The sequence below is a fragment of the Mustela nigripes genome, chromosome 1 (genome assembly GCF_022355385.1).
Source record: "Mustela nigripes isolate SB6536 chromosome 1, MUSNIG.SB6536, whole genome shotgun sequence".
NCBI classification, from domain to species: domain Eukaryota; kingdom Metazoa; phylum Chordata; class Mammalia; order Carnivora; family Mustelidae; genus Mustela; species Mustela nigripes.
The window spans coordinates 30268862-30287480 of record NC_081557.1 but is presented as its reverse complement, the minus strand read 5'-3'; the positions used below and the strand labels follow the sequence as shown (position 1 = coordinate 30287480).

At 35.9% G+C, this 18619-nt stretch overlaps 1 protein-coding gene across 1 annotated transcript in view; it reads left to right on the top strand.

The window, feature by feature from the left end:
- Positions 1-18619, top strand: part of ANO5 (anoctamin 5) — a 97752-nt gene that overhangs the window by 53067 nt on the left and 26066 nt on the right. Inside the window, exons 9-11 of the mRNA XM_059406984.1 lie at positions 9002-9136; positions 9490-9595; positions 9697-9757. Coding sequence (XP_059262967.1) covers positions 9002-9136; positions 9490-9595; positions 9697-9757 — 302 coding nt within the window. The remainder of the gene's footprint in view (positions 1-9001; positions 9137-9489; positions 9596-9696; positions 9758-18619) is intronic.

Here is an 18619-nt window from a genome sequence, read left to right as displayed (position 1 = left end):
GCAAGGCTGCAGTTGTGCAGGTGGGAAGTGGCAATTGGACAGCAGATTCCTAGGTTAACATTTAATGTGATCTCATTTATGTACCAGTCATTAAGCTATTGTTCCTCGGCTGCGGCCCACCTTTCTACAATCTGCTTTGTGAAATTGAGGCTGGAGCTCTGAGGGCCACCAGTCTGCTTTGCTGGTTAGCTCACTGCTGGTGTCTGCCAGCAAGAAGTACTGAGGAGACGGAAAGATGGGGGGAGGAAAAGAGGATGCGTTTCTATTGTTTTTTGTTTTTGTTTTTTGTTTTTTTTAATGTGTTCCCTCTTTGCTTCCTATGAGCATTTCTCCAAGATGGCTCCTTTCCTGGCTGTGGCAGTGCCTTCCTATTGCTGGAGCGGAATGCTGTTTATAGTTCTGCCAACACTTGCAGATCCAATCTCGTATCTGTTCTGAGATAGCCTGTCAGCCTGCCAGTACCTCCTTCTCAGAGACCTGGGTCCCAGCCCCACACGCCCCCTCCTGTGACGTTAGAGAGAGCGCACCAGCTAGGAACACCATCTTCTGGGATGACTTTTAGCTCTGGGGAGCACGAAGTTGTTGATGATAATTTTGAGCATAGTCATAGTGTGATAGTCATAGTCATAGTGTGTCATAGTGTGATGCTGTTTCACAACTCTATATATAATTTTCCCTTGCTTCCAATAAGCCCCTCATTTTATATTAATTCTGATTGTCCAGTGAAGAATTTGTTTGATTGCTCCACTGTTTTTGCCCTGCTAGTAATAAACAATCTGTGGGAAGTTCTGCTACTCATCCCAATTTCTCCCTCAACTTAGCAGACAGAAGGATTCTCGCCTGAACCAGTATTCACCAGTATTCAATGAGGGTCCAACTGCAGTAGCTGTCTCTCACATTCCTTTACCAAAGTTCCACGGGGAGCCCTTGGAACTAGATCCTGTGTCTTTTTAAACATTTCTCCCTTTTCCTCCCCAAAACTCTACCCTTCTGGCTTCTAGAATAATAAGATTTATTTCAGGTACTTTTTAGTATTAGTTAAAGTCCAAGGAAGGAGCGGCACTCCTTCCCAGATCCCTTTTACTGTACCTTGCCCTCTTCTCTAATTCCTTATCTCTTATAGTTTGCCAGCCTCATTACTTCCTGATTTATCTTTATCAAAAGAAGCAGATATATGTATTCTCTCAGATTTCTCCTTACTAAACAAAAGTGGCATTCGATACAGACCCCTCAGCACTTTGTTTCTGTATTGTTGGGAGTATCTTCAGGGTAAAACCATATATGTGAGATTGTTGGGTTGTTGGGTAAGTTCATATGTAGTTGTATTAAAAATTGCCAAATTCCCTCTCAGTGGGATTGTACTATTTGGAATTCCCACCAACAATGTATGAAAGTGCAGAGTACACTGTCAAGTTTTCCAATTCTCGCTAGCTGACAGATGAGAAATGGTATTTTAGTGTACTTTTAATTTGTATTTCCCTTAATATGACTGAAATTGAACATCCTTTCATATGTTAAGGGATATTTTGTAGCCTTTTTAATAAACTGTGTATTTGTATCTTTTGTCCATTTTTCTATAGAATTTTTGCCTTCTTTCTAAGTTTTTTAAGTGTTTTATTTATTGGGGTTTTGTAACCCTTTATAACACATATTCCTAATATTTTCTCCAAGTTTGTCATTTGCATTTTGACTTTGCATATGAGTTTTTTAAATTTGTTTGGTTGTTTGGCTTTTGCTATGTAGAATATTTTCTTATTTTATATGAAATCAACTTTATCAAAATTTTCATTGCTTTTGGATTTTTAGTGACAATGCCTTTTTTTTTTTTTTTAAGATTTTACTTATTAGAGTGAGAGACAGAGAGAGAGAGAACAAGTGGAGTGAAGGTCAGAGGGAGAAGCAAGCTTCCTGCTGAGCAGGGAGCCTGATGTGGGATTCCATCCCATGACTCTGGGATCATGACCTAAGCGGAAGGAAGATGAGTAATGACTGAGCCCCCAGGCACCCAGACAATGCCTTTTTTGTACACACAAGTTATAGAGGAATTCTCCTACATTTTCTTTAACTTGCAGAGTTTCAATTTTTGTGTTTAGATTCCTGATCCATTCAGAATTTATTCTTCCATATCATGTGAGGAGTAGATCTAATTTTATCTACTGTCCTGATACCATTTATTAAGAAGTTTATTGATGTCCCAGTGATTTGAGGTACTACCTTTATCTTATACTAGATTTCTACAGGCAATTGAGTTTGTTTCTGGATGTTCTGTTTTGTTGTTGTAGATGTTTGTAGTTGTTTGTTTTGTTTTGTTTTGTTTTCCTTTGATCAGGCTGGCTACTCGTGTGTCAGTACCAGGCTGTTTTTATTACAGCACCATTGCCACAGTATGTTTTACTATATAGTACTACGTAGTATGTTTTAAAGTCTGGTTGGGCTAATACTTTATCATAGCTTTTACACTCAGTGTTTCCTTGTACATTCTGCATATTTATTCTTCCATATAAACTCGAGTATCAACTTGGTTAGCTCTTTACTAAAAAGCATATTGTTGGTATTTATATGGGCATCACATTAAATTTATAAATAAGTTCATTTATTAGGTAGACCTGATAGTTTGATAATAATTCAGTCATTCTAATCAAGGAAAAGGCATGTCAAGGAAAAGGTATGTCTTTTTTCAAGTCTACATTGGGATTTTCAATCCTTTGTATAGGTTAGGCACCTCTCTTAGGCTTAATCCTAGGTATTTTATATTTTTTGTTGCTGTTACATTTTATGTATTCTATATCTTCTAACTTGTTATTATTTATATATTGAATGCCGTTGATTTTTGTATCTTAATTTTATATTCTGATACCTTGAAGAAATCTTCATTGAATTAGTTTTATCACTGATTCTTTAAGGTTATCCAAGTATATTACCATGTCTTATTTATATTTATTTATTTACTGCTTTAAAAAATATTTATTTATTTATTTGAAAGAGAGAGAGCGCATGCATGAGTAGAAGGAGTGAAGGGAGAGAGAAACTCAAGCAGACTCCACCCTGAGCATAGAGCCTGATGTGGAGCATGATCTCACAACCCTGAGTTGAAACCAAGAGTCAGATACTTAACCGACTATGCCAGCCAGGCATCCCACCCTGTCATTTTAAAATAGGATAGTTTGCTTTTTTCTTTACCAATTCTTAGGTCTCCAGTTATTTTCTTTTGTTCAATTGCATTGGCTAGTAATTTCAGAACAGTATTAAATAGTAGTGGAGATAGTGGGTGTCCTTGCCTTGTGGAAGAGTCTCCAGTGTGTCCTCATGAGTAGAAAATTCTTTTGTCCTTGAACATTACTTTATCATTTTGCTAGGAAGCTTCGAGAGTTTTGTTTGCTTGCTTGTTTGTTTTAAAATCTGATAGTTTTAACACATTATGTTTTGGAGGTGATTGTTCTAAGTCTGTTTTCCTTGGTTCCTACTGGATCCTTTCAATGCACACCTTCTTTTTTTTTTTTTTCCCCTTCTGGAAGGTGTTCTTGGATTATAATTTTTTTTTTTTAAGAGGGAAACTTGAAAGTTCTCCAATTTATTTTTTTATTTTTTTTCTTTCTAATATAATTTTTTATTTTTTATAAACATATATTTTTATCTCCAGGGGTATTTTTAAAATATCAGCGCTTTCCCAGTATTTTGATTTTCTTTTGACTCCAGTTATATGTATGTTGAGTCTTCTTTTGCCTTTCCTTTTATCAAACGATTTCCCTGAGACTCTTTTACTTCTCCATGTCATTTCCATTCTTCTGATAGGTCTCCTGTTTTTCTGATTGTCTTTTATTAGATTTTTCACTTAACTCCCCCTTTATTTACCCTTTTGAATACCTTGTAATTTCATCCTCAATTCTGATACAACCTTTTGCAATTTTTTTTCCCTCTCCTTGTGGAGTTCTTTCACCTCTTGTTTTATTTATTCCAATTCCCACACTTCTTCTTTTTATATTTCTGGTATTTTCTTATGTTCTCAATTATTTATTTGAGAAAATTCAATTCAATTTGTAGTGCTTCAGTCCACTATTTCTTATGTTCTTTTTTGGGAAAATATTCATTAGCTGAAACTATTTGTTTAACATTGTTGGTTTTTCTAATATAGTTTTGTATGGGCATGGTCTGCTTTTTTTCTATTTGTAATTAACTCACAGAGTTTCTAGCATTAGAGTGCACTCTTCTGCTAGTCCTTTACTATTCCCCACAATTTCTTCTATGGATGATAGTGTGTGGCTGTTGTCTAGGATCCACAGGATCCACAGGATCCTAACTGTCCCTTCTTGTTTTCTTCTTTCTCTATACTGCCACTCCTTTAAGGAGTACTGCCCTTTATATATGAGTCTTCCCCCAGAATGTTGCTTCTCTGAGGTCGCCACTCTTGCTTATTTTCAGATCCCTTTCTTTTGGCCAGCACTATGAATTACCATGTCCCAACATGTGTTCAGTATTATGACATTTAATTACATCTTTTTCCCCCCTGGGGGTTATTTTGACTAAATCTGTCTAATGTCTTTCCTTACTTTACTTCCCCCCCCTCCGCACTGGAAATTCTTAAGCATCCTTTTCCTTGCTTTCTGATACCTCAGGTTTGTGGCAGCAGGTGGTAGAGCTCTGTTAGAATTGGGCTTTTTTCTTTACTTACAGGTAATTTGAAGATCATGGTGTTCTTTGTCATGATGCTGAAGGCCTGTATTGGCTGTGGTTTTATTTCTTCTCCTTGTTGACCTTATGGTTTTTAGGAAAAGTATTAGAGATTTGGTAGCTCTTGATAGCAAGATGGTTAAAAAAAAAAAAAAAAAAGAGAAAGGAATTATCCACAGATGCATGATTACAATGCACACTGTTCCTTTAATGAGTATTTATTTATTTATTTTAAAGATTTTATTTATTTATTTGACAGAGAGAGAGAGAGTACAAGCAGGAGTAGCAGCAGGGAGAGGGAGAAGCAGGCTATGCTGGGCAGAGAGCATGATGTGGGGCTTGATCCTAGGACCCTGGAATCATGACCTGAGCCAAAGGCAGACGATTAACTGACTGAGCCACCCAGGTGCCCAGTGAACATCACTAGATACCAGGGCTACAAAGATAACCAGAACATAGTTTCCTAATATGAATATATTCGCAGGAAGACACCCAAATATATAATAATTATAACAGAGCAATACTCATGAAAGAACAGAGCACAGGTGTAAAAGCACCTACATTTATGACAACCTCAGGGAAAGTCTTCACAGCACTTATTCTTGAGCTGTGTCTTGAAAGATAAATAGTAAGTTCCAAAGTAAACAAGTTAGGTAAGAATGTCTCAGGCAGAGAAAAGTAGTACAGAGCACAGGGCTGAAGAAGAGCTTTGTACATTTAGTTCTTCATGTAGGAGCAGAAGCAGGTGAGACTTGAATGTTTATCAGTAACATCATGCAGAACATTGCTAAAAGAAGGGATAAAAACCATTTGAAGGAGGAGAAGGACATGGTTCAGTTTTTGCTTTAGAACCATCACCTCACTGGAAATAAGGAAGATGAGAGATGCACGCAAGACTGAAGTCAGGGAAGTAAGGTAGCTATTAACATTTTTCAGTAATAGGTATTCAAGGTCATATGAAGATACTGGTAAGAGAAAAGAGAGTATACTATGAATTAGAAAAATATTTTTATAACAAAATTTATTGCATTTAGTGGATGATTGAACATGGAAAATTAAAAAAAAAAAAAGAAAAAGGAAGACGGGATGACTTGGTAGAAAGGTGTTTAGAATTTAAGAGTCTGATTTTTGAGATTTCATATAGCTCGCGTGACCTCTACACCAACCTTAAGTTCCATGTTCAAACATTTGTAGTTTTCCTGTCTTTGGGGTACTGGTCATCTTGTCACATTACATTTTATTTTTAAAGAAAAAATAGAAATAGAAATACTGAGATTGCCGTCATTGGTTTATCAGTCTTCAATGTTATATGCCCTCCAATCCTATTTTTTCTTTTCCAGTTTAAGAGCTCTCTATATTTTTTCTTTTGATGTCACCTGTTTTGAGTGACTTAATACTTGGTATATGCCTATATAGCTAATAGCTTAGAATAAATCTATTTATAGTGAGTATAATGGTGCTATTCAAATGCTATTAAACGTAATAGCTAAGAGTCTCAGATGTCCATAAATTAACTATAAAAATGAATCACTTTTAACCAAATGTTTCCACATGTTTGCTCACTCCTCAAGCCCATACCCAGCTCAATTATGTCATCATCCTTTTGATTCATTGCTATGGCTTAGACTAAGTCTTGGAAATACAAAATTGGACCAATGCCTTCTCACCAGATCTCACAAATAATATTAATGAATTTCTATCTCCCACCTGTCAGTGGACTGTTGAGATGCTCTGGGGCCACAGATGGGCTCAAAGTCTACTAAGTGAAATGGGCATATTAAGAAGTACCATACACCATAGGTGTGAATATAAGGCTCATTTTTCTAAAAATAAATACTCAAAAGAAAAATTCTTTATATTTGAATCTTTATAGAATACCTCATATTATTAGAGTTCTCTCATTTTCTTTGTTGAATAATGAGATAATTTAACATCTTAAATATTTCAATACTGTGTACATTTTTATCATAATACAAATTTGAGATATGTCTTTTGCATTTTACATTTGTAAGAGATGTATTAGTTGTTAATCTGTGATTGTTAAGCTTCCCAGTCCAAAGTTTAGTAAAATAACTTCTATGATTCCATATAACAAATGCTCATCTGAGAATTTCTCTTTTAAATAATTTTTTAATACTAACTAAAGGTCTGGAGTTCTTGAGGACTTTCTTCTTTTAATTGTCAAGGAATAAGATTCTTGAAAATTGAAAGGGAGAAAAAGATAGTTCTTTAAAAATAAGGTTTGTTGAAATATCCGGTTTCTTTATAAATTCCCAAAGAATTTTTAGGTTAAATCTGTAGCAGTAGTATTGATATCTTCACTTCAAAAAACGATTGGTTTTGTAATTTTTAAAACAGCACATAGAGGGACACCTGGGTGACTCAGTGGGTTAGGCCTTCGACTTCAGCTTGGGTCATGATCTTGGGGTCCTTGGATCAAGCCCCGCATCAGGCTCTCTGCTCAGCAGGGGGCCTGCTTCCCTTCCTCTCTCTCTCTCTCTCTGCCTGCCTCTCTGCCTACTTGTGATCTCTGTCTGTCAAGTAAATAAATAAAATCTTTTAAAAAAAGAGAAAAAACACATAAAAATAGATATGATGAAGAGTGAATTCTACAAAATCAAATATTTTTATCCTTTATTAAAAGATTTTGATGTTATGGGGTGCCTGGGTTGTTCATTGGCTAAGCATCTGCCTTCAGCTCAGGTCATGATCTCAGGGTCCTGGAATCCAGACCCGTGTTGGGCTGTGTGCTCAACGGGAAGTCTGCTTCTCCTTCTCCCTCTGTCCCTACCCCCACTCATGCTCTCTCTCTCTTTCTCTCTCTCAAGTAAATAAACAAAATCTTTAAAAAAGAGAGATTTTGATGTTATGCAGTATTGAAGTAGTTGCTATATTTTTCAGCAGAAAAGAAAAAAACAAGTTCACTTGTCCCAAATGTAAGTGAACAAGGGATTTGCGAGTGGCAAATTAACAAGGGACTATGCTGGAATTGTGATTTAATTTCAAGTTTACAGTGATTTGAGGACAAAGCAAGAGAAATGAAAGATGGTATAAGCAGTGAGATGCCTATTTAATTAGAAAAGATTAGGAATTTTGAGTTCTGAAGAATATGAGGTTCAATAAAATTAATATTGAATACAAGAAAATATATAAATATTTGGAAATTAAGTTTATACCCTTATGTTCATAATTATCTTCTTTTTGAACATGTATGGATATTACAGTATTAAGTAATGTAATAGATTGTGATACAGCTTGCTATTAGAACCCAGAAGGGATCACATCTATCTGCCTTGGAAACTGTGGAAAGGTTTCACAGATTTGATAAGCTGAACTCTATATGGATAGGTAGAATTAATCTGGTTTTTAAAAATGTGGTTTTTGAGACAGAGAGAACTATATTCTTAGATTCCTTAAGGGATACCTTAAGGGGGGCTTGGTCTAAAAACAAAAACAGAAACAAGAAAAAAAGCATTTAGGACACGTAGTACTCTAACATTTTAACTTTTTGTAAAGCAAGGGTGGAACTGAGAATTTTATGGAACTCCTCTTTTTTTTTAAGATTTTAATTTATTTATTTGACACCGAGAGAGAGAGCACAAGTAGGCAGAGAGGCAGGCAGAGGGACAGAAGGGAAGCAGGCTCCCTGCTGAGCAGAGATCTGATGTGGGGCTAAATCACAAGACCCTGAAATCAGGACCTGAGCCGAAGACAGAGGCTTAACCCATTGAGCCACCCAGGAGCCCCTTATGGAACTCTTATTAAGTAGTCATTTTTAATTCCTTGTTTTGCTACCTATCTCACAATCCTATAAACATCGATCAGAGATTAAAAATTGCAGGAAGAAGGAAGTTTATACATAGAACCACTCTAGTCTGATGTAGTCAGAGAACCTTCTTTAAGTTAGAAAGAGAAATAAAATGAAACTCCTTTCACATTGTAAAAGTGATTTTGATCTTGTTAATTGCTAGAAGTTACATTGCAGAATGTTTTACACTGCAGAATTATTTCAATACATTTTAACTCTCCTTAAAACTTAGAAGCTTTTCAGATTACCTTACTATTTCAAAATTAAAATTTAACTTATACTCAGTTGGTGTCTGACTTACGTGTGTTCTCCCCTTCAGTCCTTACACCGATTCTGTGGGTAAGCACCCTCCTGCATTTTGTGCTGTGGAAACCTAAGTGAGGAGAGTTTAGTAACTTTACCAAGATTGCAGGGCTAGAGAGCAAGGGAGAGAAGAATATAGATCTTGTCTGAGTACAAAAACCAAAGCTCTCTGGAGGGTATCATGCTTCTAACCTTTGATCTTATTTCTACCCTCTTTCTTAGGAATTATTTTGGAGAAAAAATTGCCATGTATTTTGTCTTTCTTGGATTTTACACCGAGATGCTGTCCTTTGCAGCTATAGTTGGATTAGCGTGTTTTATTTACGGCTTATTATCCATGCATAGTAACTCAAACAGGTGAGTGCAGCTGAACTGCCCACACAGAGAGAACACTTTGCTGTTACATTAACTCAGGCTGTTGCTATGATTTCCCTGGCATGTGTTTCAGAATGTTTCCTGATGGCAGACAGATCATTGATATTTTAAAAAAATATATATCCCAGTGTAACAGCTGCCCCTCACCTGGTGCTTTAGGGACAATCTGTTCTAATGATCAGCTCTAAAGGTTCTGTTTCTCAAAGCATGACTTGACCTACTACAGAAATTGCTACTTTGTTGCCCCCCTGCCATATGTGAGAAACTGTATAAAGAGTGGTAAAACCACCTAAAAACACATCACTTTGCAAATAACTTGGCTACTCCCTCTGCAGCTCTGAGATCTGTGACCCTACAATTGGAGGTCAGATTATCATGTGCCCACTCTGTGATCAAGTGTGCGATTATTGGAGACTAAATACCACGTGTTTGGCTTCCAAGGTATGTACATGCTACAGAACAATGAAAAGACTTGGAATTTCTCTCTTTTTGTGTGGCATTTGATACTAAGTAGACTTTGTGATGTTATTGCCGTTTTACAGATCTCCCATTTGTTTGATAACGAGTCGACAGTGTTCTTTGCAATATTCATGGGAATTTGGGGTGAGTAAATAGTTACATAAAAAACAACTTTCTCCATGTTATATATTCAATGGCCCATTTGTATAACACATACAGATGGCATACCTTATACCAAAGATGATTTTGGACCTTTGTGTCTTTGCCAGCTAGCATCAGTACACTGATGGAGTCTGCATCAGTGGTCTGTAGTCCTTTATCCTTGGTCCAAAAAGGTCTTTATTAATTATCTCTTATTTTCTCTGAGATAATAATTTTTGAAGCTTTGTATATATTCAGCTTACACTGTCTCCCAGGGCTGTGGTAAAAACCCAGTTCAATAACTACTTAATAAGAGAGAATACACATGAATATTTGTTGGCTGAAAGCCACTGAATCATGGGCACAAAGTTGAACAAGAATCAACAACTGTTGAGGGCTAATAAATCCATGTTTGAGTTGAAAGTCCCTGAGTAGGGACACCTGGGTGGCTAAGTTGGTTGGACGACTGCCTTCGGCTCAGGTCATGATCCCAGAGTCCTGGGATCGAGTTCCGCATTGGGCTCCCAGCTCCATGAGGAGTCTGCTTCTCTCTCTGACCTTCTGCTCGCTCATGTTCTCTCTCACTGTCTCTCTCTCAAATACATAAATAAAATCTAAAAAAAAAAAAAAAAGAAAAAAAGTAAGTCCCTGAGTATAATTCTGATTCCAGCTTCCAGTTCCATTTGTTAAAAATCTTCATTAAAGTGGATTTCCCCTTAATTTTGGAAATGTCCCAGTATCTCATCTTTTTCATTTTACATGAGAAGAAGAGGTGTCATGAAGTTGTTCCTGCCATCAGTGAGGAAAATATTTTTTGTAAGAGTAAGTCAGCAGGAAGAAGCCTAAAGACTTCTAAAACATCTCCCAAATCTCAGGGGATTCTGGGGAGAAATAGACTTCTTTTCTTTCCAACTTAAAAAAAAAAAAGTCTTCAACAATATGTGCATTTAAAAACTGGGCAAGAGAACCAGGGTACCTTAATCCAGGCAAAAAGACACCAAGACATGGGGATGTGGTGTGAAGCAGAGGGATTTAGCAGAGCTAAATGCAGAGCTGCTATGCTCTGAAGAGAGCAGCCTAGATTCGAAAACCAGAGAACAGAGAAATCTTACCAACAGTCCTCTAGTTACCCAGCTCCATGTGTCTTCATCTGTGTGGCCACCAAGTCCTTCCTTTGTCGTGACTCGAAATCAGCAGTGCAGGAGAGGTGCACCAATGGCAACAAATACGATAGTTTGCAGTTAAGTTTCCAATGAGAGAGATGGTGCCCCCACAGCCACCTTCTTTTTCATCAGAGATCGAGAAGCAGGCACATGGGGGACCCACAGACACTGGAAATATGGTGAAAGGCGTCACCATCTGTTCTTTGGGAAAAGTTTGCTCTTATAGTGAATTGGTTTACCTTTGGTTTTTGAGGATTGTGGTCAAATTCTAGGAAAACAGAACTTTGGGGATATTTGTTTTAGTACAACCGCTAATAAATAATTGAGCCAAACCAAAGGATGAGTTGGCGGAATAGGTGTGATGATAAAACATCCTAGGTTAAAGGAACAACCCTAGTTCAAGGGGTTGAGACCTGAAAATAATGCTTATTATGCTTTGTACTGGCAGAAAGGAAGTGCTTTTTATGTTTTTATTCATAATGAAAATGCGTACCCATCATAGAAAATTCAAGTAGTATATAGAAGTAGAGAGAAAATAATGTTAACATTACTAGAAATAGAAACATTATCTTGGCCATAATTTTTCAGAATCTTCTGCTCCGTGTGTGGGTATGTGTGTTCATACAATTTTACATAACTGTTATACACAGTTTTAAATCTACTCATTGTTTAAACAATGAGTGATGAGACTCCTTCCAGAACAGTGGATGTGTGTGTGTGTGTGTGTGTGTGTGTGTATACATGTATTTATGACTGAACAGAATTGCCTTACATGAGCTTATCATATTTTATGTAAACCAGTTCTCTATTGAGACATTTAGGTCACTTCTTCTCCACCCCCAAGTTTTATTGAAATATATTTGACATATAATATTGTATCAGTTTAATATATACAACATGATGATTTAATCTATATTTATACATTGTAAAATGATTACCACAGTAAGTTTGGTTAACATCCGTCATTTCACTTATTTTTCTTATGATGAGAACATTTAAGGTCCAGTCTTTAACAACTTTTAGTTTTAAATATAATCCCCATGCTGTTCATTATATCACAAGGGCTTATTACTCTTCTAATCCACAATTTGTACCTTTTGACCACTTTTACCCATCCACCCCCAACTCCAGGAACCACCAATCTGTATCTGTTCCTACAAGTGTTTTTGTTGTTGTTGTTGTTGTTGTTGTTTTTAAGATTCCACATGTAAGTGGGATCATACACTATTTGTATTTCTCTGTGATTTATGTCATTTAGCAAATCACCCTTAAGGTCCATCCATGTTGTCCCAAATAGCAGGATTTCGTTCTTTTTTATGGCTGAATGTTATTCCATTGTAGATGTATATGCCACATTTTCTTTACCCGTTCATCATGCATTGATGGTCACAGGTTGTCTCCCTGACTTGGCTATTGTAAGGCATGCCACAGTAAACAGGGGGATGCAAGTATCAGTTCAAATTCATGATTTTTCTTTCCTTTGGGTATATACCTAGAAGTAGAATTGCTGGATCATATAGTAGTTGTATTTTTTAATTTTTCTGAGGAATCTCCATATTGTTTTCCTAAATGGCTGTCTCGGTTTACACTCCCACCATCAGTGTGCAAGGGGTCCCTCATCTCTACATCCTTGCCAACACTTGTTACGTCTTGTCTTTCTGATGACAGCCATTCTGACAAGTGTGAAGTGATATCTCATTGTGGTTTTGATTTTCATTTTCCCTGATGATGAGTGATGTTGAGACTCTTTTTGGTTACCTGTTGGTTAATTTTCTTTTTTTAAAGAGAGAGAGCCAGCATATATGTACATGTGAGCAGGATTGGGGGGCAGAGGGAGAAGGAGAGAGGGAATCTTGAGCAGGCTCCACACCCAGGGCAGAGCCCAAGCTCAGGGCTTAAGCTCACAATGCTGAGATCATGACCTGATCTGAAATCAAGAGTCAGTCACTTAACAGACCGAGTCACCCAGGTGCCCCCCTGTTGACCATTTCTTTGTCTTTGGAAAAATATCTAATTAGATTCTGTGTTCATGTTTTGATTGGATTGTTGTTTTGTTTTGTTTTGCGGTTGAGGTGTATCTCTCTCTCTCTCTCTCTTTCTCTGTGTATATGATATTAACCCCTTCCCCTTATCAGATATATAATTTGCAAATATTTCCTTCCATTCTGTAGGTTGCCTTTTCATTTTGTTAATTGTTTCCTTTGCTGTGCTTTCTAGTTTGATATAGTCCGACTTGTTTATTTTTGCCTTTGTTGCCTTAGCTTTAATGTCAAATCTAACAGATCATTGCCATGAGCAATGTCAAGGAGCTTACTACCCACGATAGTTTCTTTCAGGAGTTTTCTGGTTTCAGGTCTTAACGCTCAATCAGTCTGTAATCTATTTTGAGTTGATTTGGACATACAGTCTAAGATAGGGATTTAACTTTGTTCCTTTGTACCTGAATATCCAATTTTTACAAAACCATTTATTGAAGTAAAGTTCTTGCCCCTTTGACTCTTCTTGGCTCCTTTGTTAAATATTAGTTGATCATACATGCATGGGTTTATATCTGGGCTATTGATGATGATACATAGGTCTATGTGACTATTTTTTGCAGGTATTCTATTGTTTTGATTAATATAGCTTTGTAATATAAATTATAAAATTTACTTAATTATAAATTAAAACTATAAAATAAAAAATAAATATATAAAAATATAAAATTATAAAATATAAAATTATATAATTACTGTGGGTTTGAAATCAAGCAGTGTGATGGCTACTGCTTAGTTCCTCTTTCTCAAGATTGCTCTAAGTATTCCAGATCTTTTGTGGTTCCATACAAATTTTATTATTGTTTGTTGTATTTCTGTGAAAAATGTCATTGGAATTTTGATAGGGATTGCATTGAATCTGAAGATTGCTTGGGTAATATGGACATTTTTATAATATTAATTCTTACACTTCGTAAGTGTAGAATATCTTTCCATTTATTTGTGTATTCTTGGTTTCTTTTATCTGTATCTTATAGTGTTCAGTGTACATATCTTTCACCTCCTGGGTTAAATTTGTTCCTAGATATGTTATTCCTTTTGATGCTATTGGAAATGGGATTGTTTTCTTAATTTATCTTTCTGACAGTATTTGGTTAGTTTATAGAAACAACAAATTTTTGTATAGTAATGTTTATCCTCAAACTTTACAGAATTCCCTTATTCTATTTTTGGTGGACTTTTTAGACTTCCTATACATAATTTACTGCCACTTGCAAATAAAGAAAGTTTTACTTTTTCCTTTCTAAATTATATGCCATTTCTTCCTTTTTCTTGGCCAATTTCTCTAGCTAGGACTTCAGTACTTTATTGAAAACAAGTGACAAGAATGAGCATACTTTGTCTTGTTCCTGATGATAGAGGAAAAGCTTTTGGTATTTTATTACTGAGAATGATCTTAGCTTTTGGCTTGTCATATATGGCTCTTACTATGTTGGTAAATTTCCTCCTATTATGTTGTTACATTTCCTCCATACCCGTAATGTTGAGAATTTTTATCATGAATTCTTTTAAATGCCTTTGCTTCATCAGTTGAAATGACTGTAAGATTTATCATTCATTTTATTAATGTAGTATGCCACATTGATTGATTTGTGCATGGAGAACGATCCTTGTATCCTGGCATAAATTTTACTTAGTCATGGTGTATGATTCTTTTACTGTATTGTTGAATTTTACTTGCTGCTATTTTATTCAGGTGTTTTGCATCTGTGCTCATCAGGGATATTGAGCCATAGTTTTCTTTTCTCGTGATGTCTTTGGCTTTGGTATCAGAGTAATACTGGCCTTGTAAATTGAGTCTGAAAGTCTTCCCTCCTATTATATTTCTGGTAAGAGTTTGAGAAAGATTGGCATTAGTTCTTTAAATGATGAGTAAAATGTATCAGTGAAGTTACCTTCTTCTGAACTTGTCTTTGTGGGGAGGTTTTTGATTACTGATTCAAGATTCTTACTAGTCAGTGGTATGTTCAGATTTTCAATTTCTTCATGATTCAGTCTTAGTAGTTTGTATGTTTATAGGTATTTATGCATTTCTTCTAGTTTGTCCAATTTGATGGCATACATAGTAGTCTTTTGTGACTCTTTGTATTTCCGTGATAGCAGTTGTCCTGTTTCCTCTTCATTTCTAATTTTATTTATATGAGTCCTCTCCATTTTTTTTCTTGGTAAGTCTAGCTAAAGGTTTGTCTACTTTGTTTATCTTTTGAAGAATAAAAACAGCTCTTAGTTTCATTGATCTTTTCTATTGTCTGTTTAGTCTCTGTTTCATTCATTTGCACTCTGATCTTTGCTATTTCCTTCTTTCTGCTAACTTTGTGCTTAGTTTATTCTTCTTTTTCTAGTTTCTTGCAGTCTAAAGTTAGGTTATTTATGCTGTTATTTATGCAACAGTTCACAGTTAATATAATGTAGTACCTGAATTTTGAGTCATGCTGGAGGACTTGTGTTGTGTCACTAACCCATGGAAACTAGAACATGCATACTAGAACCATGCAAAGCAAACAATACCCATATTTCTAAATATCTGGAGGAATAAGAGATGAAAAGAATTCATGTGGAATCACAAGACTCCTGAAGTAGGCAGGTCGGTCTTGAGAAAGAACAAAGCTAGAGACATCACACTTCTTGATTTCAAAATTGCAAAGTCTACAGCAATCAAAACAATATGGCACTGGCATAAAGACAGATACACAGACCAGTAGAACAGATTGCAGTTCAGAAATAAACCTACGCATGTATGGTTCACTGTTCTTCGACAAGAGTTCCAAAAATACACAATGGGGAAGGGATAGTCTCTTCAACAAATGATGTGGAGAAATTGGATATCCACATGCAAAAGAATGAAATTAAATCTTTATCTTACACTATACACAAAAATCATTTCAGAATCAGATAAAATATCAAATGTAAGACCTGAAACTATTGGGGCGCCTGGGTGGCTCAGTGGGTTAAGCCGCTGCCTTCGGCTCAGGTCATGATCTCAGGGTCCTGGAATAAAGTCCCTTATTGGGCTCTCTGCTCAGCAGAGAGCCTGCTTCCCTCTGTCTCTCTGCCTGCCTCTCCATCTACTTGTGATTTCTCTCTGTCAAATAAATAAATAATTAAAAAAAAAAAAAACCTGAAACTATATATAGCTCCTAGAAGAACATTTAAGGAAAAACTTCATGACATTGATCTTGGCAAGATTTCCTGTACATAACATCAAAGCCCAGGTAACAGAAACCAACACCGATCTGGACTACATTGAGCTAAAAAAAGTTTCTGTGCAGCATAGAAAACAGCATAGTGAAAAGACAACCCATGGAATGGCAGTAAATATTTGCAAATCATATCTCTGATAAGGGACAAATCTCCAGAATACTTAAGGAATTCCTGAAACTCAATAATGGAAAAACCCAGGGCACTTGGTTGGCATAGTCGGTTAGGCATCTAACTCCCTTTTGGCTCAGGTCACGATCTTGCAGTCATGGAATTGAGCCCTGCTTCAGGCTCTGTGTTTAGTCTGGAGTCTGCTTCAGATTCTTTCTCCCTCTTCCTCTCTCTCTCCCCACTCATGCTGTCTCTCTGTCTCTCTCTCTCTCTCTCAAATAAATAAAATAGTTTTAAAAATAGTGAACAAGCCCCAATAACCTGATTTTTTAATGGACAAAGGATTCAAATAGATACTCTCCCAAGAATATATACAAATGGCCAATAGGTACATAAGGAAATGCTTAGGATTACTAGTTACCAGGGAAATGCAAATCAAAAATCACAATGAGATGTCAACTCATACCTGTCAGGATGGCTATTACTAAAAAACAAAAGATAAGAGCTGATAAGGATGTGGAGAATTATCATAAATTTTTGTACATTGTTAGTGGGGATGCTAAATAGTGCAGCTGGAGAACAGTATGGAAATTCCTCAGAAAACTAAAAGTAGAACTACTATACATTCTAGCAATACCCCTCATGAATAATTTACTCCAGATAATTGAAATCAGGTTCTTGAAGAGATGCTGGGACTCCTGTGTTCATTAAAGCACTATCCACAGTACGTGAGAGGTAGAAACTACCTAAATATCCATGGACAAATGAATGGGTAAAGAAATTGTGATTGTATATATATATACACATTATGCATATACATATATACATGTATGTATATATATAATATGTTATGTGTATATACATATGTATATATGTATATATATACTATTGGTATATATATATATGTATATATACTATTGGTATATACATTTGATATGTTATTTGCCCTTGAAAAGAAGGAAATTCTGAAATATGTGACAACATGCATGAATCTTGAAGACATTATGATCTTTGAAATATTCCAGTTACAGACAGAGAAATCCTTCCCGGTTCCACTTACATGAAGTAATCTAAAATGATCACATTTATAGAATCAGAGAGTGGAATGGAGATTGTTGGGGGTTAGTGGAAATGAGGGAAAAGGGGAGTAACTAATCAAAGGGCGTATAGTCTTAGTTATAAGATAAATAACTTCTAGAGAGCTACTGTACAATCTCATGCCTCTAGTCAACAATAAGGCACTATAGACTTAAAATTTGTTAAGAGGGTACAAAGCAGGTTAGCTGTTCTTACAATAAAATAATTTTTTTTTTTTTAAGGAAAAAAAAGGGCACCTGGGTGGCTCAGTCAGTTAAGTGTCTGATTCTTCATTCAGCTCAGGACTTGATCTCAAGGTTGTAGGTCCAAGTCCCATGTTGGACTCCACATTGGATAGAGATCCTATTTTTAAAAACTTAAAAATAAAAAAATAATTAAAAATAAAAAAATTAAAGAAAATAAAAGTAGTCAGGGAATGAGTCAGATGAAACATTAGAATTTGAATCACAGGTGATAAAATTATATGTTAATATTGATTGTGTTAGTGTTCCATTCTTAGATATATACCAGAAAGTCATGCATATGCCCACCAAAAGATATGTACAAGAATATTCACAGCAACAGTATTTGTAATAACAAAAATCCTGGCAATAATCCAAACATCTATGAGTTCAAGAATAAACAAAATTATGGTTTACTTAAACAATAGAACACTGTGCAGCAATGAAAATAAATAAACTTTTACTACACACACCAATATGGATTCAGTTTACAAGAAAAGTTGACCTAAACAAAACCTAATGCAAAAACTACCTATATTATGTGACCATTTATGAAAAGTTCAAAGACGGGTGAAACTATCCTATGACATTAGAAGCTAGGAAACTAGTTATACTTACATCTTAGAAGAGTCATAAGGTGTGTTTTTAGGGGTGCTGGTCATGTTCTATTTTTTTATATTGATGCTGTTCCATGGGAATGCTTATTTTGTGAAAATTCTTTAAATTTTACAGGTTTGTTTTATGTACTTTTCTGTGAGTATGTTATGATGCAACTGAAAGTTGAACTTTTGTAGCAACATGGATGGGACTGGAAGAGATTATGCTGAGTGAAATAAGTCAAGCAGAGAGAGTCCATTATCATATGGTTTCACTTATTTGTGGAGCATAACAAATACCATGGAGGGCAAGGGGTGTTAGAGAGGAGAAGGGAGTTGGGGTAAATTGGAAGGGGAGGTGAATCATGAGAGACTATGGACTCTGGAAAACAATTTGAGGGGTTTGAAGTGGCGGGGGGTGTGGGAGGTTGGGGTACCAGGT